A 25,980-nucleotide genomic window follows, 5' to 3' on the forward strand; every position below is an offset into this window, starting at 1 on the left:
TGAAGTAAAGCTATTGTTATGGGGTTTTTTGGTAGCTGGCATACTGGGTTCCGAATGTTGTTTTTAATCTAAAGTAGGGTTTTCCCCCCCCTTCTCTTAACAGGCAAAGTTGAAGAATAGATTAACAGAACTTGGTGCCTTGAATGACAAGACTGCAAAGGCCTTGGAACAAGTACGAGTGCAGAGGAAGCAACTCACTGTAAGGGGAAGAAATTCTTTTAATTGAAGTTCACTTCTCTGTGCAAGTGTAAGGGGGGCAGCCCGGTTTCAGTATATAGAGGTCCACCTTGGAGTGATGCGTTGTGTTAAGTGAGTTTGTGTGTGTGTGTGTGTGTGAGAGAGAGAGAGAGAGAGAGAGGGTGTGTATGTGTGTGTCAAAGGGCTTGGGTATTTCAAAGATTGCCTTCTGCTGCCACCATGCCATAGGTTCGCCATCACCGTACTAGGCCTTTCCTGATCTTCCCTACCCTGAGAAGACCCCTATCTGCACTTAACGTCCTGCACATTCAATTATCAAATTCATTGGGTAAAGCAGGGAGGGATCACATTCATTTAACATGATCCAACTAACAAATCCTCGCATTGTGAATGTAATCGGCAGGCTCCATTACGTTTGTAACTCGAGGATTACCTGTGTATGAACTTGGTATCCTTTTAAAGATGCCAACTATAGTTTGAACAAGGTGGCCATCTCCTCATTGCCCTGTGCTCAAAACCTATAGAAGACGGCTGACTTGTGGTCTCCTCACAAGGAGTAACGGAAGCAATATTGGGCAATCTCCCCATCCTCTGTTTGTCTGGAGAGGTTCATAGAGTTGGTCTATTTTACTTTTATTTGTTATATTTAGATGCTGCCCATATCACTGACAAGTGACTCTAGGCAGCTGTTCACCAGCTGTTCATTCTTGTGGTTGTCAGCTCCATATTCAGTCCATCATTTCTTTCTCCAGAGGTCTCCCAACTTTTTCTCCATTTTCCAGCCTCCTTAATAAGTTTATTTATTTTTATTTATTTATTTTGTCAAGTACTTTTTAGTAGTATACAAAAATATAACAATGTTTATATACATGATACTAGTAGGAGAGAAACATTAGGACAAGGGGCGGTAGGCACGCTGGTGCAATTATGCACGCCCCTTACTGACCTCAGCAGTAAGGATAGTCTTAAGGGTAATATTTATTTATTTTATTTTATTTTATTTTTATGCCGCCCTTCTCCTTAGACTGAGGGCGGCTTACAACATGTTAGCAATAGCACTTTTTAACAGAGCCAGCATATTGCCCCCGCAATCCGGGTTCTTATTTTACCCACCTCGGAAGGATGGAAGGCTGAGTCGACCTTGAGCCGGTGATGAGATTTGAATCTGACCTACAGATCTACAGTCAGCTTCAGTGGCCTGCAGTAGCGCACTCTACCTGCTGCGCCACCGCGGCTCTGTTTTATTTTTTTATATTTATTCATTCATTCATTCATTCATTCATTCATTCATTCATTCATTCATTTATTAGAGTTGAAAGGGACTTTGCAGGTCATCAAGTCCAACCCCCTGCCTGAGCAGGAATCCTATATGTTGCATTGCTTCATTTCCAAATCATTCTTTATTTTGATGATATTGTCCTTTCAGGGTACCACTAGTCAGAAGCTGGATTTGCTGAAATTAGAATTCCTAGAAATAGTAGCTTTAATTCATGAAGAAGAAAAGAATTCTTGGCAGAAAATCAAAGCGGAAGAAAAAAAATGCCTGGATAAATTTGAATACGTCCATAACATCCTGGGTAAGAAGAAGAACGAAATCCAGAGGGAGCGAGATGAAATTGAAATGACCTTGGCAGAGATGGATGACATCACATTTTTAAAGGTAATTTTCAGTCGGGAGAAACTCTTCTGAACACTGATTAAAGGACTCCCTAATTTCTACAGTGAAATCTTTTCTGAGCTGCTTGTCCTGGAATTCCCTGTTGAGAATTCAAAGAGTTTCCCAGATGTGCAGTAGTTCTTAACCTTTTAATGCCGTGACCCCTTAATACAGTTCCTCATGTGGCAGTGATCCCCAACCATAAGTCTAGCACCAATTCTCCCAACAGAGATTTAAGCTGATTGGCAGGAAGGTCAGAGGGACACACCCACTGTAAACACCTGATTGGTCAGATTGTAAAAATATGTTCCAAGGCATCAGAATAGAAGCTTTACTTCCTAACACCATGGGAAATTTCTTTTTCCCCATGGTCTTAGGCGACCCTGTGAAATGGTCGTTTGACCCCCAAAGGGGTCCTGACCCCCCCAGATTGAGAACCACTGGACTAGTGTCTTTAGACTAAGAATAATGATGGTTATAGTTCTAGCTTAACCTGCCCAACCTGATGCTCCCTGGATATTTGTTGGTCTTCAATTCCTTGAATTAATAAATTCTGGTAACAGAGGAGCATGCCTTTCACCCTCTTGGGCTGTGTTTAAAGATGTAAGATATATTTAATAAATAAGTTATTTAATAAATACTCCACTGTATAATGTGTCAAGCACTGTAGAAGAAAGTAGAACTCTTTGTTGCTTTGGAATGACCATAAAATCTTAATGCTTTTTTCCAGAAATCAACAAAACTGCAAAAGATATCCTTCAACGATGTATTTGTTCCCAAAATAGAGTTGGATCAAAACCTGCTAGGCGCTGTTCATCAGAAAGCCTGTAACCTTAAACACCTTAACAAACGATTTTTGGGCATAACTCAGGAAGAGAATAAAAAAGGTGCTTTTATTTGTTCATTGGTTTACTGGGACTTTAAAAAAAAAATCACATGGTTTATATATACACTGCTCAAAAAATAAAGGGAACACTCAAAAGAACACATCCTAGATTGGAATGAATGAAATATTCTCATTGAATACTTTATTCTGTACAAAGTTGAATGTGCACAACGGCATGTGAAATTGACTGTCAATCAGTGTTGCTTCCTAAGTGGACAGTTTGATTTCACAGAAATTTGATTTACTTGGAGTTATATTGTGTTGTTTAAGTGTTCCCTTTATTTTTTTGAGCAGTATATTACAGTAATCCCTCGTTTTTCACGGGGCATGTGTTCCAAGACCACCTGTGAAAAATGAATTTACGTGAAGTAGAGGAAAGATATTTTTTATGTATTTAACAAGTATTTGGACTTTTAAAACCCACCCTTTGCATTAAACCGTCATTCTATAATGTTTCTCGGCTGGAACTACATGTGATATCCTACCAGTTTCTTTAACAGAGTACAGTAGTTCTGTAGAATTTTATGAATTTTTAATGGATTTAAAATTTTCAATGGATTTAAGCCCTCTTTGAAAACCCGTGAAGTAGCGAATCCACAAAAAATGAACCGTGAAGTAGTGAGGGATTACTGTATTCTAATTGTACTGTTAACCTATGGAAGTGATAAAAACTAACTGCCTTTAGTTAATAAGGTTTGCGGGATGGTACAGGTAGCCCTTGGCTTACAGCAGTTCACACCATTCAGAGTTACAACGGCATTGAAAAAAGGGACTTACGATAATTTTTCACATGCTTGTTGCAGCATCTCCATGGTTAAATGATCAAAATTCAGATTTTATTTATTTATTTATTTATTGGATTTTTATGCTGCCCCTCTCCGGAGACTCGGGGCAGCTAACAGCAACAACAAGACAGTGTATAACAATAATCCAATACTAAAAAAATTAAAACCTTGGCTACTGGCTTATATTTATAATGATTACAGTGTTCCCGGGGTCACGTGATCCCCTTTTGTAATTTTCTGGGGAAGATCCCAGGGACCACCTTTTGTGGCTTTCTGATGAGCAAAGACAATGGGAAAGCCTGATTCACTTAAAGACCATGTTACTAACTTAACAGCTGCAGCGACTTACTTAACCTGGCAAGAAAGGTAATAAAATGGGGCAAAACACACTTAAAATAAGTCTCACTCAGCAACAGAAATTTTGATGACAATGTGACGCCACGAGTTTGACACTCCTGTCCTATAGTATTTAACTCTACAGGTAGTCCTCAATCTACGACCATAATTCGTGGAATCTTAGCAACAGAATTATTGCTAAGTGAGAAATTAGTTAAATGGATTTTGTCCCATTATACGACTTTCCTTGCCACATTTGTGAAATGGAATCACTGCAGTTGTTAAATTAGTAACACGGTTATTAAGTGAATCTGGCTTCCCCATTGACTTTGCTCGTCAGAAGGCCACAAAAGGTGGTTCCCTGGGACACTGCAACCGTCATAGAATACAATAGAATAGAATTTTATTGCCAAGTGTGATTGGACGCACAAGGAATTTGTCTTGGTGCATAAGCTCTCAGCATACATAAAAGAAAAAGATACATTTGTCGAGAATCATGTGGTACAACACTTAATGATTGTCATAGGTGTGAAATAAGCAATGAAGAAACAATCAATATTAATAAAAATCTTAGGATACAAGCAACATGTTACAGTCATACAGTCCGTAAGTGGGAGGAAAAGGATGATAGGAATGATGAGAAAAAATCTAGTAGAAATAGAAGTGCAGACTTAGTAGAAAGTCTGACAGTGTTGAGAGAATTATTTGTTTAGCAGAGTGATGGCGTTCGGGAAAAAACTGTTCTTGTGTCTAGTTGTCTTGGTGACATTTTGAGGGTAGGAGTTGAAACAGTTTATGTCCAGGATGCGGGGGGTCAGTAAATATTTCCCCCACCCTCTTTTTGACTCGTGCAGTATACAGGTCATAAATATGAACCAGTTATGAACCAATCATCCGAATGTAAATTACATGCTGCATTGGGCATAAGTGTGAAAAATGTTACATGGGGAGAAGGAGAGTGTGGGGTGAGCACACAAATATGGTGCAGAGTAGTTCTGAAAAATACATCCTTCGTATCGTCTTAAAAGTGATCAATGAATGTGGCTCTGGGGCTCCCATGTAACGTTAGATACTGTGAAAATGTTAGTTTTGTCCATTTGTCCCAAGCTAGAGGACCATCCAGCCCAATAGTGCGATTAAATCCTCCTTTCCCCTTTGGGGTACCAAGAGGAGTAGGAATAGTACTGAGCCGGGGTGGTGCAGTGGTTAGAGTGCAGCATTGCAGGCTCCTTCAGCTAACTGTTAGCTGTAGCTCAGCAGTTCAAATCTCACCACCGGTTCAAGGTTGACTCAGCCTTCCATCTTTCCCAGATGGGTAAAATGAGGACCAAGATTGTTGGGGGCAATAGGATGATAATGCAAGAGGGGGCTGTAAAAGCACTATGAAGTGGTATATAAGTGTAAATGCTATTGCTATAGTAGTAGAGATAAAATTTGGAGATGGGTCTGCTGTGTGCACCACCCTAAGCTTCAGAATAATGTTGCCAGTTAATGGGAGAAATCTGTTTAACTTGTACATATTCTAATCTTGTACTTTATACAGTAATACCTCATGATATGAACTTAATTGGTGCAAGGAGGAGGTTCGTAAGACGAAAAGTTCGTAAGACGAAACATTGTTTCCCATAGGAAACAATGTAAAGTCAATTAATCTGTGCAACCAAACCCCCCCCCCCCCGGCAAAAAAACGGCTTTCCGGCTGTTTTAAAAGGTGACAGCCGGCCTGGGGGGCTTCCCAGCACCCCCCCGAACCCGGGTTCGGGGGGGTGTTGGCAAGCCCCCCAGGCCGGCTGCGACATTTTAAAACACCCGCGCCGCTTCGCAGCTGTCTCCTGAAGCCGAACGCGGAAGTTCGGCTTTGCCGTTCGGCTTCAGGAGACAGCAGCGAAGCGGCGCGGCTCTTTTAAAAGGTCGCAGCTGGCCTGGGGGGCTTGCCAGCACGAACCCCGAACTTTTGCCGAACCTCCGGGTTCGGGGGGGGTGCTCGCAAGCCCCCCAGGCTGGCTGCGACCTTTTAAAACACCCGCGCCGCTTCGCAGCTGTCTCCTGAAGCCGAACGCGGAAGTTAGGCTTTGCCGTTCGGCTTCCGCGTTCGGCTTCAGGAGACAGCTGCGAAGCGGCGCGGGTGTTTTAAAAGGTTGCAGCCGGCCTGGGGGGCTTGCCAGCACCCCCCCGAACCCCGAACTTTTGCCGAACGTCGGGGTTCGGGGTTCGGGGGGGTGCTGGCAAGCCCCCCAGGCCGGCTGCGACCTTTTAAAACACCCGCGCCGCTTCGTAGCTGTCTCCCGAAGCCGAACGTTAAAGCCGAACTTCCGCGTTCGGCTCCGGGAGACAGCTGCGAAGCGGCGCGGGTGTTTTAAAAGGTCGCAGCCGGCCTGGGGGGCTTGCCAGCAACCTCCCGAACCGAACCTGGGGTTCAGCAAAATTTTGCCTCTTCTTACGAACTTTGTTCGAGTTACGAACCGGCGTTCGGGAGGCTTCTGGGAAGCCCCGCCACCTGGCTGTTACCTTTTAAAACAGCCGCGCGGCTTCCCAGCAGTCTCCGAACGCAGGTTCGTAACTCGAAAAAAGTTCGTAAGAAGAGGCAAAATTTTGCTGAACCCCGGGTTCGTATCACGAGTTGTTCGTAAGACGAGGGGTTCGTATCTTGAGGTACCACTGTATTTTATATCATAGAGTACGCCTTATTTTAATTGTGATGTTTCTGACAGGAATAAACAAATGAGCCTCAGGATGAGATCTTAATTCCATTAAATGAGTGTTTTTCCTGAGAAAAGAAATGAAAGAAATGTCAGCCATCTGAAAGGTGCTTTTTAAAAAGACTTTCTTTTGCCTTGAAGACGTTTCGCCTCTCGTCCAAGAAGCTTCTTCAGTTCTGACTGAGGAAACTTCTTAGATGAGAAGCAAGACATCCTCAAGGAAAAACCAGTTTTGGAAAAATCCCCTTTGGGACAACCATGGCCTGGATGACTGAGATAATCTCCATAAACAAATGTCATCTAAGGATGATGCAGATGATTGACTATAGCTAGAGACAGTCATGGGTGGAGTGAAAGTATGAGTTGAAAATTTTGTTCCAGAAGAATCTAGATGCTTTCTGGGATTGCATGAGGGATATTGGAGGAAGGAGGGAACTGACAGAAGTCATCATTCAGTCCCTGTTGCTCAGAGGGAGGGGAGCCCTTTTGGGGGCTTTGTTTCCTATGTGCATAAAAGGAATTCTGTTGTCCCAGATAAGTCAGAAGAATCTCAAAGGTTACCTGTAAATCTGTTGAAATGGGACAATTCTATGCTAAATGCAGGACCATGATTTCTTTGGTTTAGTTATATTCACTTTGTTTATCTTTTTCCTTCAGACGGGCCACAGTGGAAACCCGAATCAAAACCTCCCACATTACAACCAAGAGAATATAGATCTAGTAAGTAAGAATACACACAGAGAGAGACAGAGACAGAGAGAATGAGACAGAGAGAGAGTGAGAGAGAGAGAGAGAGACGCAGAGAGAGTGTGTTGTAAGTTGAATACTACCTGTTTTGGCCCCCTGTAAAGGCAGTTTGAGTACAACTCTCTTTACAGGAGCCAATACGGTTAGTCCTCACAATATAGTGTTCATTTAGTGACTGCTCAGAGTTACAACGGCACTGAAAAAAGTGACTTATGGCTGTTTTTCAGAGTTACAATTTTTTCAGCCTCCCTATGATCATGTGAGCAGAATTCAGATGCTTGGCAGCTGGTTCATATTTATGACTGTTGCTGTATCCCAAGATCATGTGACCACCTTTTGCAACTTTCTGACAAGCAAAATCAATGGGGAAGCCAGATTCCCTTTACAACCCGGTTAACAACTGAAGCAACTATAGGGATTCACTTAACAACTGTGGCAAGAAATATTGTAAAATGGGGCAAAAGTCACTTAGCAAATGTCTTGCCTTTTTCCCCAAAAAAAAGTTTTTTATTTTTTCTCCACAATAAAAACATGCTTACAACATCATGTACCTTCAATACAGCTCAAACATATATCTTCTTGAATACATTTTTTTAAAAAAATCACATATCCATTCTATTAATTCTTACCCATCAGTATATATTGCTTAGCTCTTGCTGCCTCCTTTTCTAATTTTGTTATCCAGATAAACCAATTACCTTCCAATTAAATTTACTGCTAATTTTCCTTCAAGTGCTAAATAATATATCTTTAACTTCTTAAATCTAAGCCGTAATGCTGCCTTCTCATCCTTATTTACTTTCCTAATAACTTAAAACCCTTATCCAATAATAATTCCACATTTATTTATATTTAATATTCAACATCAAAGTATAAATTCTTTATATATAATTTCTATTTAGTAGCTTATCTAATAGGGAACAGATTCCAAAATTCACCATAATTCCATTTACTTTCATCTTCCTCTTGGTGGTACAATATATATACTACTAAAAAATAAATACAGTGGTCCCTCGACTTGCGCGTTCTCGATTAGCGCGAAACGCTGCAACGCGGTTTTTCAAAAAATATTATTTAAAAAAATAAAATATTAAAAAATAAATTTTTTTTAATTCTGTTCCCTGAATGGAGACCGCCGGCCGCTCAATCGGGCCGGCAGGGAACAGAATGGAGCCTTCCGCGGCGGGGCTGGTAAGGGGGGGAGCCGAGGGGGGGAGCCGAGCCCAGCCCCGTGGCATTCGCTTTCCTCCCGCCGGCAGCCGACTGATCGTGGGCTCCCTCGCAACCTCGGAGAGCTTCCTGGTTTTCGTGAGCTTTCATGCCCCGGAAGCTCTCCGAGGTTGCGAAGGAGCCCACAATCAGTCTCGGCTGCGGGTGGGAGGAAGGCGAATCCCCCGTGGGCTCCGTTACATCTTCCGCTGCCAGCCAGGCCATGCTGGCGGCAGCAGAACAATCGCTGGCTGTCAACTTTTCTTTTTAAAACTGGGCAGGAGCTGACTTGCCTCCCCAGTGCTAAAAAGAAAAGTTGACAGCCAGCGCTACGACTGACGGAATGCTGATCCTCCCGGTGGAAGGCTGCCGCTTGGCCGGGGAGGCTCTGCCGAAAGGGGCTGGAGCGGCAGAGCCGAGCACGCCTTCCGCCCGGGAAGTCCTGCCCCTTCATCCCCACCCCTCGCCCCTGTGGCCGGCTCATCCAGGGGGGCATGTGTGGACTGGCAAGCGGCAAGCGGGAAGACCAAGGGAAGGTTCCTTCAGCCGCCCAACACCTGATCCACTCCGCAGCGCGGCAGCAGTGAGGAGCCGAAGATGGGGTTTCCCCTTTGCCTTTACCCCATCTTCGGCTCCTCGCTGCTTCCGCGCTGCGGAGCAGATCAGCTGTTGGGCGGCTGAAGGAATCTTCCCTTGGTCTTCCCCGCCGCCCACACGCAAACTCCACCATCTGCGCATGTGCGGCCATGAAAAAAATGGCGCACATGCGCAGATGGTGGTTTTACTTCCGCATCCAATATAACGCGGAAATCGGTTAGCGCGGGAGGTCTTGGAACGTAACCCCCGCGCTAACCGAGAGATCACTGTAAAGGGAACACTTAAACAACACAATATAGCTGCAAGTAAATCAAACTTCTGTGAACTCAAACTGTCTGCTTAGGAAGCAACACTGATTGACAATCAATTTCACATGTTGTCAGCACATTCAACTTTATACAGAACAAAGTATTCAATGAGAATATTTCATTCAGATCTAGGATGTGTTATTTGAGTGTCCCCTTTATTTTTCACTCATTCTAAATTTAATCCAAATCCAATAAATTATCATTTAAATTACATACATTTGTAACCCTGTAGCATTTACTTTAGTTGTAGTCAATCTTTCTTCTAATATCATGTAAATATTTACTAATTTTAAACTTAATTAGTTATATCAATTTATATCCCAATAATACATTCCATTCATTTTACTTACATTTCTTCCTCTTAATTCATACAAATATTTAACAATTTTGTTTTGTTTTCTCTGTTCTTCTCCATGATTTGCAGCTAGTGTTCCCTAATATGCAATTTGTCTGATCTCGAAGATTTCTTCACCTAATTTTTTTTTCATACAATATTTTCTGTTAACACCACTCTGCACTCTGTAATATATTGTAATTCATTTCTTATCAAGTCTTTGGGATGCTGGTAATAATTGTGTTAGCTCACAAGTCTCAAGATTACAGTAGAAATCCTAGTTGCATGGAAAACTAAAAATTATGTTGGATTAAAACTTGCACTTGTGGCAAATGTGCCAAAATTGACTGGCATTCTTCTTTCCCAAGGGAACAATGTAGATGCCACTGGTATAACTGAAGGTAATTACTTTTTCCCGCCTTGCTTGCAAAATCTCTTGGACTGACTTTTGACTTGATTCTGGCTTCTATTTTTCCAAAAGTCCTAGCATATTATTGGATCCTAGCTTTCTACTATCTACGCATTCCAAATAATCAATTTGTTTATACAGCATTTGATTTTTTTTGTTTTAGTAATCATGTTTAAATTTATGTAAATTTACTGGTGTGGTAGCGGTAATTTCCACAGAGCTAAAAGAAATTATTGGGATAATCAAGTCAAATTAGTAACGCTTTTAAAAACTTCAACTAATTCTAATAGCTATCCAGAGGATCTCTTGCTCTCTCCCATATGAGAGAGTTGTTTGTCTTATTCAAAAATAACTAAATTGGACACATCTTTTTTCTTTTCAGGGCAGAGAGGTCGGCCTGCCAAGCGTGGTAAGTTCAGTCTTTTAACCACTCCTGTGATTTTCCACCTGCCAATGAACTCCACTGATTAAAATTTGAGGAATAGCTGCCTTTGCTGAAATTTCAGAAAGTTCAATAGGGCATTTGTTGGCATGGAGTAGCAGTACAGTGTTCCCTCGATTTTCGTGGGTTCGAATTTTGCGAAAAGTCTATACCATGGTTTTTCAAAAATATTAATTAAAAAATACTTTGCGGTTTTTCCCCCTGTACCATGGTTTTTCCCGCCTGATGACGTCATATGTCATCGCCAAACTTTTGTCCGCCTTTAATAAATATTTTTTTTAATAAACTTTAATAAATAAACATGGTGAGTAATAATTTAAATGGTTGCTAAGGGAATGGGAAATTGTAATTTAGGGGTTTAAAGTGTTAAGGGAAGGCTTGTGATACTGTTCATAGCCAAAAATAGTGTATTTACTTCCCCATCTCTACTTTGCGGAAATTCAATTTTCGCGGACGGTTTCAGAACACATCCCCCGCAAAAGTCGAGGGAACACTGTAATTGTGCTGTGATCTGGTCATGAGAAAATTGCACCTGTGGCTTGAATCGTATGCAGATACTTTTTCTTTCTACAATTAGATAATGGTTGTTTGCTGCCTCTACACTTTCAGTTGTGTCTATCAATTTAATGTACTCCACATATTTTCAGTAGCAAGTTTTAGTCTGATACATTTGGATTCTCAGCTTTTAGAAATGTAGCACATCTCAAAACAGCATTTTAACTGTTTAAGGGAGTAATGGTTATGTACACCTTCTTAAAATCACAAATATTTATTAGTGGCCTTGGTGTAAAGACCGCCAATGAATATTTATCTCACCACCTGTTCTTCAAGTTATTGCTTTTTTTGTAAAGGTTATCCCAATTTCTAGAGAAAATGCTATATTTTTGTACTCCCCCTCAATCTCTTTCATTCCGCAGGACAAAAGATCCAACAGTAGCACTTTGACTTATAACAGCGGTTCTCAACCTTTCTAATGCTGTGACGCCTTAATACAGTTCCTCATGTTGTGACCCTCAACCATAAGTCTAGCGCCAATTCTCAACAGAGCTTTAAGCTGATTGGCAGGAAGGTCAGGGGGACATCCCCGGTATAAACGCCTGATTGGTCGGATTGTAAAAATATGTTCCAAGGCGCCAGAATAGAAGCTTTAGTTCCTAACAACAGGGGGATTTTTCTTTTCCTATGGTCTTAGGTGACCCCTGTGAATGGTCATTCGACCTCCCAAAGGGGTCCCAATCCCCAGGTTGAGAAGCACTGACTTTTATAACCTTGAGCCAGTCAGGATCGAACTGCTGGCAGTCAGCAGAATTAGCCTGCAATATACTGCATTCTAACCACTGTATCACCACAGTGGCTAATGAGTTCTAGTGAGATTAATGCTGAATAGTTACTCATAATAATGGTACATGCTTACTTGTAAGCTTCCCAGGAGAATGTTAAAGCCAACAAAGCTTATGTTCACAGACTTAGTTGAATTGATGTTAGATGGAATTGTTGAGCTCATCAGAAAAAGTCTTTTAAAAAGAAGTCTTTTAGAAAAGCATTCTTATTGGAAAGGCAGATTAGCGGTGTTATCACGAACAATAGGCAAAAGTGACTTCAGTTAGGACCATTGTGTATATTTGCTACTTTTCAGTAGGAAATTTTCATACACTATAGTTCTGGCTTGTAATAATGATTGTTGCAGCTCTACCTCTGCCTTCCTTTAAACAGGATTCTCCTAGGCCAGTGATGGCGAACCTTTTTGCTTTGTGTGCCAAAAGGGTGTGTTTGCGGGTGCGAGCACGTACGCATGTGCCCACATCCCCTCCCCTCCCATGCATACTCACACACCCTGTGCTGCCCTGCACATGCGCACAACCTCCTGTCTCCCATCTCTGCGCATGCGCACAAGCCTCCCTATATCCTGGGACGGTGAGAAAACGGGCAAAAGGGCAAACCAGAAGTTTGGAAAAACAGGCTTCCGTTTTGCCCATTGTGCAGTTTTTTGCACTTCAGAGCCTTCAGGGAAGCTTCCTGAAGCCTCCAGAGGGCAAAATGGCCTTCCCCAAGGCTGAAAATCAGCTAGCACACGCTGGATCTGACATTCAGCAATTCCTTGCGTGCCCTCCGATATGGCTCCTTGTGCCATCTGCGGCATGCATGTCATAGGTTCGCCATCACAGTTCTAAGCTCTAGAAATCTATAATTTAGAGTTCTGAGCTTTAGAAAGCTAGAGTCTTGTACATCTCACAATACTAATGCTGTCCTCTACTGCCAGCTCTTGGAAATCTTGGATTGTCTGATGGGTAAATGCAAAATCTCTTACCACAACTTTGTGGGCATGATAACATGCAGAGTAAATGGAAGCAGAAGGGAGCATACTTCCATTCCTGAAATGCTATTGACCACCAGATCTGAAAGGAGCTGGAGTGTAGATTATATTCAGCGACTGGTTCTGAATACCAACAGAGGAGGATATTTGTAGCTCAGGATTAAACCGTGGGATCCTTGGTGCTTGAATTAGAAACTATTCCACCAGTTTACATGGCAATAGAGGACCAAATGGAGGACAGCTCGTTCTGAACCATGGGGGCCTTGGTGCTCTTTGACCGTGGTTGTTTTTTTTTGCAAACTAGGGAACAAAGTGGAGTTTATACCCTGTCTAGATAGTACGAATTTTTGCCTGTTTTATAGTATAAAACTTGACAGTCTTCTCTTTTCAATGTAATATGCATAATAAGATTTAATGAGTTTGTAAAGGTATATCTTTTTATCTTGTTTGGTAACTATAGCGGAAAGTCCCAAGCGAAGAGTGCAAAGCTGCAGCAAAGCTGAGACAAAGAATGAAACAACAACTTTAGATAGCTTTTTAACAAAACCAAGGGAGGAACTTCTGAAATGTAAGTAACTATAGTGTGATGTAAATTTTGGAAATGATGGAACAGTAATATTAATAATTATGATTAAGATACGTTCTGAGAAAATGCTACTAAAACAAAACTACCCAGCTTAAAATAGAGCATATAAAATGATCTAGGAGAGGAGCAGGGTCAATGGCCACGGCAACACGGAGCTGCCCCCAGTCTCTAGAGCAGTGTTTCCCAACCGGTGTGCCGCGGCACACTGGTGTGCTGCGAGACATGGTCAGGTGTGCCGCGAAGAAAGCAGCTCAGCTTCTGGTCTCGAAACTTTTTGCGAAGAGCAAAAAGTTGTGAGAACGGAAGCTGAACTTCCTTCTTAGCGCCTTCCAGGTTTTCCGGCAACTGCAGCGCCCCGCCCGGCTGGAGCTTCCCTGGTGGCTGCAGCAGGTGAGCTTTGGGGCCTGGTGGGAGGGTAGCGGCAGTGGAAGGGTGGCGCGCAGCAGGAGGGTGATGGCGGCAGCAGCGGCAGCCGCAGCGGGTAGTAGCCCCCCTCTCTCCCTCTCTTTCTCGCCGCAGCGGGTAGTAGCCGTGGGGCAGCGGCAGAGTGGTCAGCTGTGAGGCGGAGCTCCGGAACAGAGGCACTGACGGCGGCTAGACGCCATCTGTGCCTCCGTTCCAGAGCTCCACCTCACAGCTGATGACCTTGCCGCTGCCCCACGGCTACTACCCGCTGCGGCGAGAAAGAGAGAGGGAGAGAGGGGGGAGAGGGGGGCTACTACCCGCTGCGGCGAGAAAGAGAGAGGGGGGGGGAGAGGGGGGCTACTACCCGCTGCGGCTGCTGAGAGAGAGAGGGAGAGGGGGGGAGAGAAAGAGATAGCAAGAGAGGGAGAGAAAGAGAGAGAAAGAGATAGCAAGAGAGGGAGAGAGAAAAAGAGAGGGAGAGAGGGGGGAGAGAAAGACAGCAAGAGAGACAGAGAGAAAGGCAGAGAAAGAGACATAGCAAGAGAGGCAGAGAGAGAAAGCAAGAGAGACAAAGCAAGAGAGACAGAGAGAAAGAGAGACATAGCAAGAGAGACAGAGAGAGAAAGAGAGAGGGAGAGAGGGGGGAGAGAAAGAGATAGCAAGAGAGGGAGACAAAGAGGGAGAGAGATAGCAAGAGAGGGAGAGAGAGAAAGAGAGAGGGAGAGAGGGGGGGAGAGAAAGAGACAGCAAGAGAGACAGGGAGAGAAAGACAGAGAAAGAGAGACATAGCAAGAGAGGCAGAGAGAGAAAGCAAGAGAGACATAGCAAGAGAGACAGAGAAAGAGAGAGAGAGATAGCAAGAGAGAGAAAAAGAGAGACAGAGAAAGAGAGACAGAGAGAGAAAGAAAGAAATAGCAAGAGAGACAGAAAGAGAAAGAGAATGAAAGAGAGATAGCAAGAGAGGTAGAGAGAGCAAGGGAGAGAGAAAGACAGAGGGAGGGAAGGAGGGAGAGAGAAAGAGCAAAAAAGAGAGGAAGAAAGAAAGGGATGGAGAGAAAGAAGGGAAGGAAGGAAGAGAGAGAAAGAGGGAGGGAGAAATAGAGCGAAATGGAGGAAGAGATATTTTTTTGTCCAAACTTTTCTTTAGCCCCCTCCACCCCCCCACCCCGTTCAGTGTTCCCCAGGATTTTGAAAATATGAATAATGTGCCGCGGCTCAAAAAAGGTTGGGAAACACTGCTCTAGAGGGTAGCTCCGAATCCCCACCGTCCGGGGGTCTCGGTTCTGATCCTCCCTGGAGGGGAGGTGACATAGGGGATGCTATTGGGGGCCTGGTAGGCGGTTGGCAAACCCCTGCCAGGTGAACCGGCCTGGTCTCATGCCAGCGGTGGTGCAAGGCCGGCCAGGCAGCCATGTCTGTGCTGGCACCAGCCACGGGAGACAACGCAATGCAGGCGATTGAAGAAGACCAGTAACATCTGAAAAGGGAATAAAAAGCAAGCATTGGCATGGTGAAGAAACTAAGCGGTGTGCTGGTGAGTTTGGAGTGCTAAGGAAGCTAATTGGATCTGTTCGAAAATCAGTTATGATCATGACTAGAGAAGCCGGAAATAGATCACAGCGGCTGCTCGTGAATAGGGGCATACAGCGGGAGCATGGATGAGCAAAAGTGCCTAATTGACGTTCTTTTGAAGAGCTTTAAAGGCTGTTAAAGATGGAGTTTGGATCAGATCAGATTTGGTGTTTTGTCCCTTTTGCCTTTGAGGAAATGACGTGTCATCTTGGGGCTGTTGTGTGGCTGTCGTGTGGCTTTGGGAGCTGATTTTCCATCTTGGAATTGTGATTTTGGATTCGGGAAGTAAATGCAATGAGAAGATTTGAATAAGATTTGAATAACAATGGGAAGATTTGAATAACATCATCACGGAGAGGAATGGGAAAGATCTGCAGAGCAACTGAGCAAGAACATTTTCTAACTTTTCTAGCTTTTCTAACAGAATAAGTTAACATATAGTTTTGAGATACGCACGGAGAAGATCTGGAGCAGGACACGGACATTTTACATTAAATTTAATTTCTACAGTATCATCTTAAGCAAAGAAGAAGAAAATATGGTATTTTTAGAAGAAAGGAATCTGTTCTAGTCATCGTTATAGCTGTTAGAATCATGGACATATTACTTGATAATAGAATAGAATAGATTTTTTTTTATTGGCCAAGTGTGATTGGACACACAAGGAATTTGTCTTGGTGCATATGCTCTCAATGTACATAAAATAAAATATACATTTGTGAAGAATCATGTGGTACAACACTTAATGATTGTCATAGGGGTCAAATAAGCAATGAAGAAGCAATATTAATAAAAATCTTAGGATATAAGCAACAAGTTACAGTCATACAGTCAACATGGGAGGAAATGGGTGAAAGGAATGATGAGAAAAACTAGTAGAATAGAAGTGCAGATTTAGTAGAAAGTCTGACAGTGTTGAGGGAATTATTTGTTTAGTAGAGTGATGGCGTTCGGGGAAAAACTGTTCTTGTGTCTAGTTGTCTTGGTGTGCAGTGCTCTGTAGCAACTTTTTGAGGGTAGGAGTTGAAACAATTTGTGTCCAGGATGTGAGCAGTCAGTAAATATTTTACCCGCCCTCTTTTTGACTCGTGCAGTATACAGGTCCTCAATGGAAGGCAGATTGGCAGCAATTGTTTTTTTCTGCAATTCTGATTATCCTCTGAAGTCTGTGTCGGTCCTGTTGAGTTGCAGCACCAAACCAGACAGTTATAGAGGTGCAGATGACAGACTCAATGATTCCTCTGTAGAACTGAATCAGCAGCTCCTTGGGCAGTTTGAGCTTCCTGAGCTGGCGCAGAAAGAACATTCTTTGTTGTGCTTTTTTGATGATGTTTTTGATGTTAGGTGACCATTTTAGGTCTTGAGATATGATAGAACCTAGAAATTTGAAGATCTCTATTGTTGACACTGTGTTGTCTAGTATTGTGAGAGGTGGAAGGGTTTCTCTTAAAGTCTTATTACAGTGGAACCCCGACTTACGAGTTTAATTGGTTCCGGAAGGAGGCTCGCACGTCGAACAGCTCGTATGTCGAAACATTGTTTCCCATAGGAAACAATGTAAAACCGATTAATGCGTGCAAGCCCGAGGGCTGAGGGGAAAAGACGTCGGCTGAAGCGGGGAAGTTCGCCAGGAGGCAGCAGAAAAGCCGCACGTGTGTTTTAAAACATCGGAGCCGGCATGGGGAGGCTTTTAATCAGCCTCCGAGCCCCGAACCCGGACTCGGGGGTTGATTGAGAGCCTCCCCATGCCGGCTCCGATGTTTTAAAAGACACGCGTGGCTTTTCTGCTGCCTCCTGGCGAACTTCCCCGCTTTAGGAGGCAGCGGAAAAGCCGCGCGTGTGTTTTAAAACATCGGAGCCGGCATGGGGAGGCTTTTAATCAGCCTCCGAGCCCCGAACCTGGACTCGGGGGTTGATTGAGAGCCTCCCCATGCCGGCTCCGATGTTTTAAAAGACACGCGCGGCTTTTCTGCTGCCTCCTGGCGAACTTCCCCGCTTTAGGAGGCAGCGGAAAAGCCGCTTATTTTTTCTTGCTTATTTTTTCCCGCCACTCGCAGCGAAAGTGCCCCGGTTTTTTTTGCCGCCCCCCCCCCACCTCTCGCAGCAAGTGCTTGTCCGGGCGTTTTTTTTGCCACCACCCCCCCCCACCCGCCTCGCAGCAAGTGCTTGTCCGGGCGGTTTTTTTTGCCCCCCCCCCGCCCGCCTCGCAGCAAGTGCTTGTCCGGGTGTTTTTTTTTGCCGCCCCCCCCCCCGCCCGCCTCTCGCAGCAAGTGCTTGTCCGGGCGTTTTTTTTTGCCCCCCCCCCGCCCGCTTCTGCACCCCCAGCAGAAGCCAAGGACTCACCAAGAGCTGGATACTGAGAAGAGCCGGCCTGGCTTGCTTTGCTTCCGAGCTGATGCAGAGCCGAATAAAGCGTCACGCCCCCCTGACGCTTTTGACGGCAAAAGAGCTCAGCATCGCTTCGGAAGCCGCCGAAAGCATCAGAGGGGCGTGACGCTTTATTCGGCTCTGCATCAGCTCGGAAGCAAAGCAAGCCAGGCCGGCTCTTCTCGGCTCGTATCCCGAATGGAAGCTCGTGAGTCGAACAAAAATTTCTCTACTCTCCCAGCTCGTATCTCGAGTAGCTCGTAAGTAGAGCTGCTCGTATGTCGGGGTTCCACTGTATTACTTGATAAGAGACATTATATTCTTAAATGTTTAACTATATTAAAATTATTGAATTTATTAACAGGCTTATATATAGGGAAAAAACTGGATATGTAATCTACTTGATAATATGGATTTGATAGTATTAACATCAGGAGGGAAAAGTGTCTTGAAAGGATTCTATGTTTTTCATATATATATTTTTAATTAGGATAAGATGTGATTATATTAAATTCGTTATGCACAGCCTAAAACAAGGGAGGGTATAATTTAAGCCTAATTGGGCTTCTGACTGCATAGCAATAAGGCCAAGTGCTTATTTCAGGGTTCAAGAAATATAAGATAGGGTCTCATGTTTGTGGGGAAGGTTATTTGTTTTTTAAATTTATATACCTTAGTATAGTTAAGGGATGTTCCCCTCTTGCTCTTCTGCTACTGGACCTGGGTTTTGTAGAACAGAAAAAGTGGTACAAACAGCGCAATTGAAATGTTAACAGGAGCTATGCAATTCCTTTGGTGATGTGTTCATGACTACCACTCTTTTCCAGGTTTCTTACTGTTTTCTGATTTCTCTTCTGATTGTTTTTATTCCTAGTTGCTTCACAATTTACTCTGGATCACCACAGTGCTCATAAGAATATCCTATTACTGGAGAAATTTACCAAGATTTCTGTCACGGAAATGGTACAGGATTACCAACAACACCCTCACCGCTTCTTAAGCTTCTCCCAAGTGCTTTCTTTCCAGTGTTTCAAGAAGGGAATCCATTACTGGGAAGTCGACCTGTCGAACAACAACTTCTGTGCTGTCGGCATCTGTTATGGTAGCATCCCAAGACGGGGCCCGGAAAGCCGCTTAGGACGCAATAATAGCTCCTGGTGCATTGAATGGGTCAACAATAAGGTCTCAGCTTGGCACAATGGTAAAGACACATCTCTGCCCAGCAACAAAGCAACAAAGATTGGTGTTCTTCTGAATTATGATGGGGGTTTTGTTATTTTCTTTGGTGTTACCGAGAAAAAAAGCTTCCCACTCTATAAATTCAAAATAGAATTCACGGAAGCTATCTATTCTGCATTCTGGGTGTTTTCTAATGGAGCCACCATTTCAGCCTGCCAGCTGAAGTCATAACAGGCTGTGCAGAGTGGCTTTGGTGCCCTCATGAAGACATGCACCCATAAGCTATGATGTTGCCTTTCCACAGGTTTTCCTCTTGAATGAAAAATGTTTCAATTTTAAACTCTGTGCTTGTTTTGGGGGGAAATTCTGGGGTTATTTGATCAATATTTCTGTCCACTAACAGAGATCCTTGGCAAACTCATTAGGAAAACTTGCCTAGAGCAGTGTTTCCCAACCTTTTTTGAGCCGCGGCACATTATTCATATTTTCAAAATCCTGGGGAACACTGAACGGGGGGGGCGCGCGGGGCGCGCGGGGGGGGGGGCTAAAGAAAAGTTTGGACAAAAAAAATATCTCTTCCTCCATTTCACTCTATTTCTCCCTCCCTCTTTCTCTCTCTTCCTTCCTTCCCTTCTTTCTCTCTCTCCCTCCCTCTTTCTTTCTTCCTCTCTTTTTGCTCTCTTTCTCTCTCCCTCCTTCCCTCCCTCTATGTCTTTCTCTGTCCCTTGCTCTCTCTCTGCCTCTCTTGCTATCTCTCTTTCATTCTCTGTCTCTCTCTGTCTCTCTCTGTCTCTCTTGCTATCTCTTTGTCTCTCTCTCTCTCTTGCTATCTTTTTCTCTCTCTCTTGCTATCTTTTTCTTTTTTCTCTCTTGCTATGTCTCTCTCTCTCTCTCTGTCTCCCTCCCTCTTTCCTTTCTATCTCTCCCCCCCTCTTTCCTCCCTCCCTCTTTCCTCCCTTCCTCCCTCTTTCCTTTCTATCTCTCCCCCCCTCTTTCCTCCCTCCCTCTTTCCTCCCTCCCTCCCTCTTTCCTTTCTATCTCTTTTCTTTCTATCTCTCCCTCCCTCTTTCCTCCCTCCCTCTTTCCTTTCTATCCCTCCCTCTTTCCTCACTCCCTCTTTCCTTTCTATCTCTTTTCTTTCTATCTCTCCCTCCCTCTTTCCTCCCTCCCACTTTCCTTTCTATCTCTCCTTCCCTCTTTCCTTTCTATCTTTCTCTCCATCCCTCAGCGGCGGCAAAGAAGAAGGAAGGCAGGCTGCAGAGGGCACCAAGGACAAGAGCGCTCGCTCGCTCCCTCGCCCTCTGACTTCCCTCCCTCACTGCTGAAGGGAGAAGCGCGGGCACGCTGCAAGAAGTTTTTTTTTGCTTTTTTTCCCCTTCCCCCGCCTCACGGGAGAGAGAGAGAAAGAGCAGCGCCCTGTCGGTTTCGAGCGCAGCCAGGGAAAGCGGCCTCGAGCCGAGTGCGAACTGCGGGATGCGGCAAAGGACTCCTTGTCAACCAAAAAAGGGTGGGGGTGGCAAAGGCAAAGCCTGGGAGGCGGGGAAGGGAAGCGCGGGAGACCCCCAGACAGAACGGCTGAGGGGAAGGAAAGACGGAAGGAGGGAGGGATTGAGAAGCGAAGCCAGGGAGGGCTGAGAGAAAAGGGGAGCGGTGCGCGCGAGAGAGGGGCGGGGCGGGCATTCCCGAAACGGATGGAGAAAGCCCTCTCTCGCAGTGAAAGCGCTCCCAGCCAGGGGGCTGCGAGAGAGGGCTGGGAGCGCTTTTGTCCCGCTGCAGCCGCCACGAGAGAAGTCGCGCCCCAAGGCAGGCGGCGGCGGAGGAGAGGGGGCAGATCGGGCGGGGAGCTTTGCGGCACACCTGTAGTGTGCCGCGGCACACCTGTTGGGAAACGCTGGTCTAAACCATATGGGATATGTATAAAGGTCTTCTTGGAACAGAAGCTTCCTTCATTTTGTCTTCTGCTCCTGCTATAGAATAAGAAATGCAGAAAATAAAACTTATGCATTTTCAGTGACCCATTTGTCAACTTCTGCGGGGGCTGCACTGTTCACAGCTTTGATTAGCTTCTCTCTGGGGTGAGCACTCCTTGCTTTCCATGGGGTTGTTCCCTTAACCTGCATAGAATTTGCCACTACATTTGGCTGTATGAACAGTGAGCTCTAAAAGTCTTGTTTTTCAGATGACTGAAAACAAGGTTGTGTTGTGAGATGATGAGTCTTTTTCATTCTTCTACCAAACACCATAGAGAGAAGGGAAAATGGTACTTTGCTAGTGTTGTTTGGAGGAAAAGTGATAATACAAAGACAGTATTTTCATTCCTGGAGCTCCTTTTTAAGACCCTGTTCCATGGATATGTCTTTTCCTCCGTACCTTCTCTTCAGGTGCTCTGAATATGTCGGAAAGGCCATTTTGTGCCATCTGATAAATCCCTATTTGCTCAGCTTAGTTCTTCAGAATTGTATGTACTTAAGCTACCTACTTAATTACATGTTTCCCAATAGTTGTCCAATAGCTTTGAACAGTGTTCTTCGGGCAAGTTAGGCCATGAATATCCTTGGCCATGCTTGCTGAAAGGAAGTGGTTTGAAAAGATCATCATCTTCTTAAACCATCTATCCATGTTGAATATAGTTCTTTGATTAAGGTTGATTAAGATGATTAGATTCCTGTTTCTGTTCCTCGAAGGGCTACATACCTTCACAATTATGTTACCTTCACAATGATGTTCTAGTGGAAGATTAGGTATAATGTCTATATCTAATCTTTTAGATTTTATTCCACTTTCCACTGCTTGAGGTAATTGGATTACTCTAATTTCCTACATGCTATTCACTGAGCATAGCCTTTGATCACATTTGGCAGTGGAACCAAGGGTTGAAGATCATTTAAAGGACAGTTGAAGTATGCAAAACCATTCAGGGTGCCATCTTTAATTTCTGCACGCTTCCCAGCTGGCATTTCAAATTCAGCATATCTTCTGTTTCCTTTTTAAAAAGTGAACAGGTAGGCTGGGAAGATCCACAGAAATTGGGAGTGAATGGTTTAGGAAACGCAGTCTTAAGACTTCTGATAATGTTCACCTTGGGGCAGGGGAGGCACCTGGTGGCTCATGGTTATGAGAATTGCATATCTAAGACATTGAGCACTTTGGTAAGCTTCCTCTTTCATTAGAGCTATTTTAACTGGCATTAGAAGAATCTGTAACACAAATGTAGTGGCTTATGGAGCTGTCAGCTTTTAGAAGTATTTCTGCTAAAAAAGTAAAAGGAAGTATCCATATGTAAATAAACTACAGTTTTGGCAAATATAGATTTCTGCAGGACATAATTTGAGATAAAAGGGCAGTCTGACTAGCATTCTGATTCAGCTGTAGGTTTATGATGGGAGTAAAGGACCCAATATGTCTTTTATGCCATATTACTTGATTTTGAGAAACGTTTTAAAAGTTAAATTACAGAGGCATTAAGGTGCTTTGGAAGTTACTGAAGTGGAATGGACAACTGAAAAGAATAAAATGGATGAATATTATCCATTCCTTAAGGTTATATGGGGGGGGGGGGAAAGGCTAAGTTGTGATACAAGGTTTGAAGTAAAAAATAAGAACAGAAGATAATTGAGATGACTGTAAGAAGATGAACAAAATTGGGGTGACAACCTGTGGTTTCTTCTGCAGTGTAACACATTTCTTGAAGGGGTGTGTGCATTAAGTTTGTCCCTCAGTCTTGCATAGTTGCATGTTTCCCTTCAGGAAAATGAGCTTCCTGCCTTTTGTGTTGTTCTTGAGAGCATGTGTGCTCCCATAGGAAGTATCAATGAAGCATTATTTTAGCAAATCAACATGAGTTAGTCATGTGCTTGTAATTTTTTAAAAAATCCATAAACCCTAAGGCAGTGTATATCCAGCCTCTTGATATCCAAATTCCGAATGGATAGCATTCACTGTTTTATCTTTGCTGGTATCTAAATGCCTTTAGGTCGGGGTTACAGTAGGTGATTAATATTAATATCTAATTAATATTGAGGTCTTAATAATTATCTAATCATCTTGAACTATCTCTGGGACTCTATAAGAATCTTTACATAGTTCATTTTTTTCGTTTAAAATATTTATCCTGGCATTATATTGTCCTTTGGCTAAAAGTTAATTCTTAGCCTTTGTTTTTCTTATACAGTATTACGATACCAGGCTTCTTTCAGATCAGCCCCAAATAATGTTTTATCTTATGGCAAGTCAGCTCTTGAGATAATGTCAGTGGGTAGGATCGAAGCATAGTGAAGCATATTATTTTCCCCATGTTTTTTAACAGAAGGCAACTGAATCTCATGCTTTTGCTTTGATATTGTGTGCTTTTTGATTCTGTATCTCCAGTGGCCGTATTTATATTATTACATCATTGACTCTCAATATGTAGCCTGTGGCTTAATATTTTTTGCTAAGCTTTTTGGAGATACAGAAGATGCATCACAAGCAATTTTGGCAATAATAAAATTTTGGGGAAACTCTATGGGACCTTTGCAGAAAAGTTGTTCAGCTTGCTATATTATGGTGTGTTATCTTGACAATAACATACAGATTTGTGAGGCCGTTTGTGTTTTTATTTTGAAGTGTAAGGAAAAAAAATTCTTGTTTGCATTAACAAATTGGCCTCAGAATCTCAAGATAGTGAAGCTGTTATGATTTCTGCTGAAGACTCCCCCTAACTCCCTAATGAGAGCCTATGGTGCAGTGGTTAGAGTGCAGTACTGCAAGCTACTTCTGCTGATCACCGGCTACCAGTAGGTTGGCAGATCGAATCTCAGTAGGCTCAAAGTTGACTCAGCCTTCCATCCTTCTGAGGTCAGTAAAATTTGGGCCCAGATTGTTGGGGGCAATATGCTTACTCTGTAAACCGCTTAGAGAGCGCTGTAAATCATTGTGAAGCGGTATAAGTCTAAATGATATTGCTATTTCTAATTGTAAAAAGATAATGTGATGAACCTCATTGCCTGGTCTTTTAATGAATCAGTACTTGTTAAATTGACATTAATAAAGTTTATCATGGTTTATCATGGAGTGGTCTTTGGGCTAAACTCTAACCTCTTGCATCTGCATAGAAAGGATTCCACGAACGAAGCAGACATTCCAAAATGTATTTGTGAAGTTGAAAGGAATTGAAACCAGTAAAGTGCAGATGAAAATAAACATGTCGCAGCAATATAGGAGCTAAAGCTTTCATTCCAAGCAAGGAAACACTTCCAAAACTGGTAGTTTCCCACAGACAAACTTTTGTAGGATTCAAGTAAAACACAGAAGCAAAAACACGACTTGGAAGCAAAAATCTCCATCCAACCTACATTGAATTGTTCAAAGATGTTTAAACTCTTCAAAAACAGATTCCCAATCTTTTCTGCCTATTTGGAAACCATCTTGGTCTTTCAAAATCATCTAGCACAAGGGCGTCAAACTCAATTTCATTGAGGACCGAATCGGGACTGCAGTTGACTTTAGGGTGTGTGTGTGTGTTGGGGTGTGTGGCCAGTTGGGTGGGTGTGGCCATCTTAGCACCAGTCATTGGGCGTGACAAACTGAGTGGGCATAGCCAGCTTAACGCCACTCCCCAAACTGCTGGCATGTTTCCTCTTCACATTGGGTACACTAGTTCGAAGCCACACTGGCCTGATTTGACCACATCGCAGGCTGGATCTGGCCCATGGGCTTTGTATTTGATACCCCTGATCTACCTGGTTTCTAATGGTTGCTACCGTTTTGAGGGCACTGGTCCGAATCAGGAGGAACCCACCTCTGTTCTGAGTTCACCGGAGTAGCTGTTCCTTTTCAAAGAATTGGGATGTCGGCATCCTACCAGAACGGGTGGTGGGAGGACACCGCACTGGTAGTGAAAATGGAGCTGCGTGTGCAGTTATGGGTGACTGGTGGGTAGGCGCACATGGAGTGAGATTTGGCTTCGCAAGAAGCCAAATCTCACAAGAGGACACGCATGCACGCAAGATTTTGGTGATTTTTTGTGATTTTTTTGGTTTTAAAGATGCCCTGGTCAACCACTGCCCCCAACTGTCTTGACTTGTCCTGCTATTGGAGCAAGATGGAATCTGAGAAGAGAGTGAGGCTGACTATGTGCACCTCTCCCTCACTTGAATCCAATTCATGCGCAAGCCTTGACATCTCCCCCAATTCCCCTGAAGATGTCTAGGTCATCTTTGAATACGATAGACAAACGGCACAAAGGGGTCAGGGGATGCATGCTATTTAAGCAGATAACCGTACATTTCTAAAATGTTAATCTAGTAATCCCAGCTAGGTTTTTGTTCTTTTTAAACCCTGAGTTCCTGCCATGGATTGTCTTTTTAAAAGTTTGGTGGGAACATTTGCATTACAGAGGGAGAGATCTAGCATTGTAGGGCCTGGGATGGCATAATCCGCTTAGTCCTGGAGCGAGGATTCAGGAAGACAAAATCAGATTAGGTCAGACCAAAGTCCAAGTGTATTTTTCTGTCCCAGCACTGAAGCCCCAAATAATTACGCAATACACAAACGTACAAATTAAATGTAGAGTCTCCTAATAGCTTCTTAGGAGCATAAAACAAAAGGGACACTTTAATTTACAAATAGTTCAAAGCGAACAAAGATAAGGAAGAACAAAGAAGTCTGGTTACAGTATCTTACTGAGCCTCCAAGAATTTGCAAAGTTCCTAGAAATTAATCCTTGAAAAATCCAAGCCAAACAAAACAAAACAAAGTAGAGTCACTGAAAGTTTTCTCAAAACGAACACGGAAGTCAAAAAGGCACAAATTCTGTATACATAATTGCATTAATACTGTAAGCATTGTGTGAAAAATATGTCAACTCAGTCATTACACTGTCCACTAGAACAGTGATTTTCAACCTTTCTTGAGCCGCGGCACATTTTTTACATTTACGAAACCCTGGGGCACATTGAGCAGGAGGGGCG

At 43.5% G+C, this 25,980-nt stretch overlaps 1 protein-coding gene across 7 annotated transcripts in view; it reads left to right on the forward strand.

The window, feature by feature from the left end:
- TRIM25 (tripartite motif containing 25) overlaps nucleotides 1-24,073 on the forward strand; it is a 36,821-nt gene extending 12,748 nt beyond the window's left edge. For 2 of the 7 annotated variants that reach the window (XM_070740463.1, XM_070740464.1), the window contains exons 2-9: nucleotides 104-199; nucleotides 1,625-1,858; nucleotides 2,586-2,742; nucleotides 7,219-7,281; nucleotides 10,125-10,157; nucleotides 10,548-10,574; nucleotides 13,382-13,489; nucleotides 18,726-24,073. In XM_070740463.1, the coding sequence (XP_070596564.1) occupies nucleotides 104-199; nucleotides 1,625-1,858; nucleotides 2,586-2,742; nucleotides 7,219-7,281; nucleotides 10,125-10,157; nucleotides 10,548-10,574; nucleotides 13,382-13,489; nucleotides 18,726-19,261 (1,254 nt within the window). In that variant the 3' untranslated portion in view covers nucleotides 19,262-24,073. The remainder of the gene's footprint in view (nucleotides 1-103; nucleotides 200-1,624; nucleotides 1,859-2,585; nucleotides 2,743-7,218; nucleotides 7,282-10,124; nucleotides 10,158-10,547; nucleotides 10,575-13,381; nucleotides 13,490-18,725) is intronic. The other 5 variants (XM_070740465.1, XM_070740466.1, XM_070740468.1 and 2 more) reach the window with 3 other exon arrangements.
- Nucleotides 24,074-25,980: the final 1,907 nt, after the last annotated feature.

Source organism: Erythrolamprus reginae, chromosome 2 (genome assembly GCF_031021105.1).
Source record: "Erythrolamprus reginae isolate rEryReg1 chromosome 2, rEryReg1.hap1, whole genome shotgun sequence".
Lineage (NCBI taxonomy): Eukaryota > Metazoa > Chordata > Lepidosauria > Squamata > Dipsadidae > Erythrolamprus > Erythrolamprus reginae.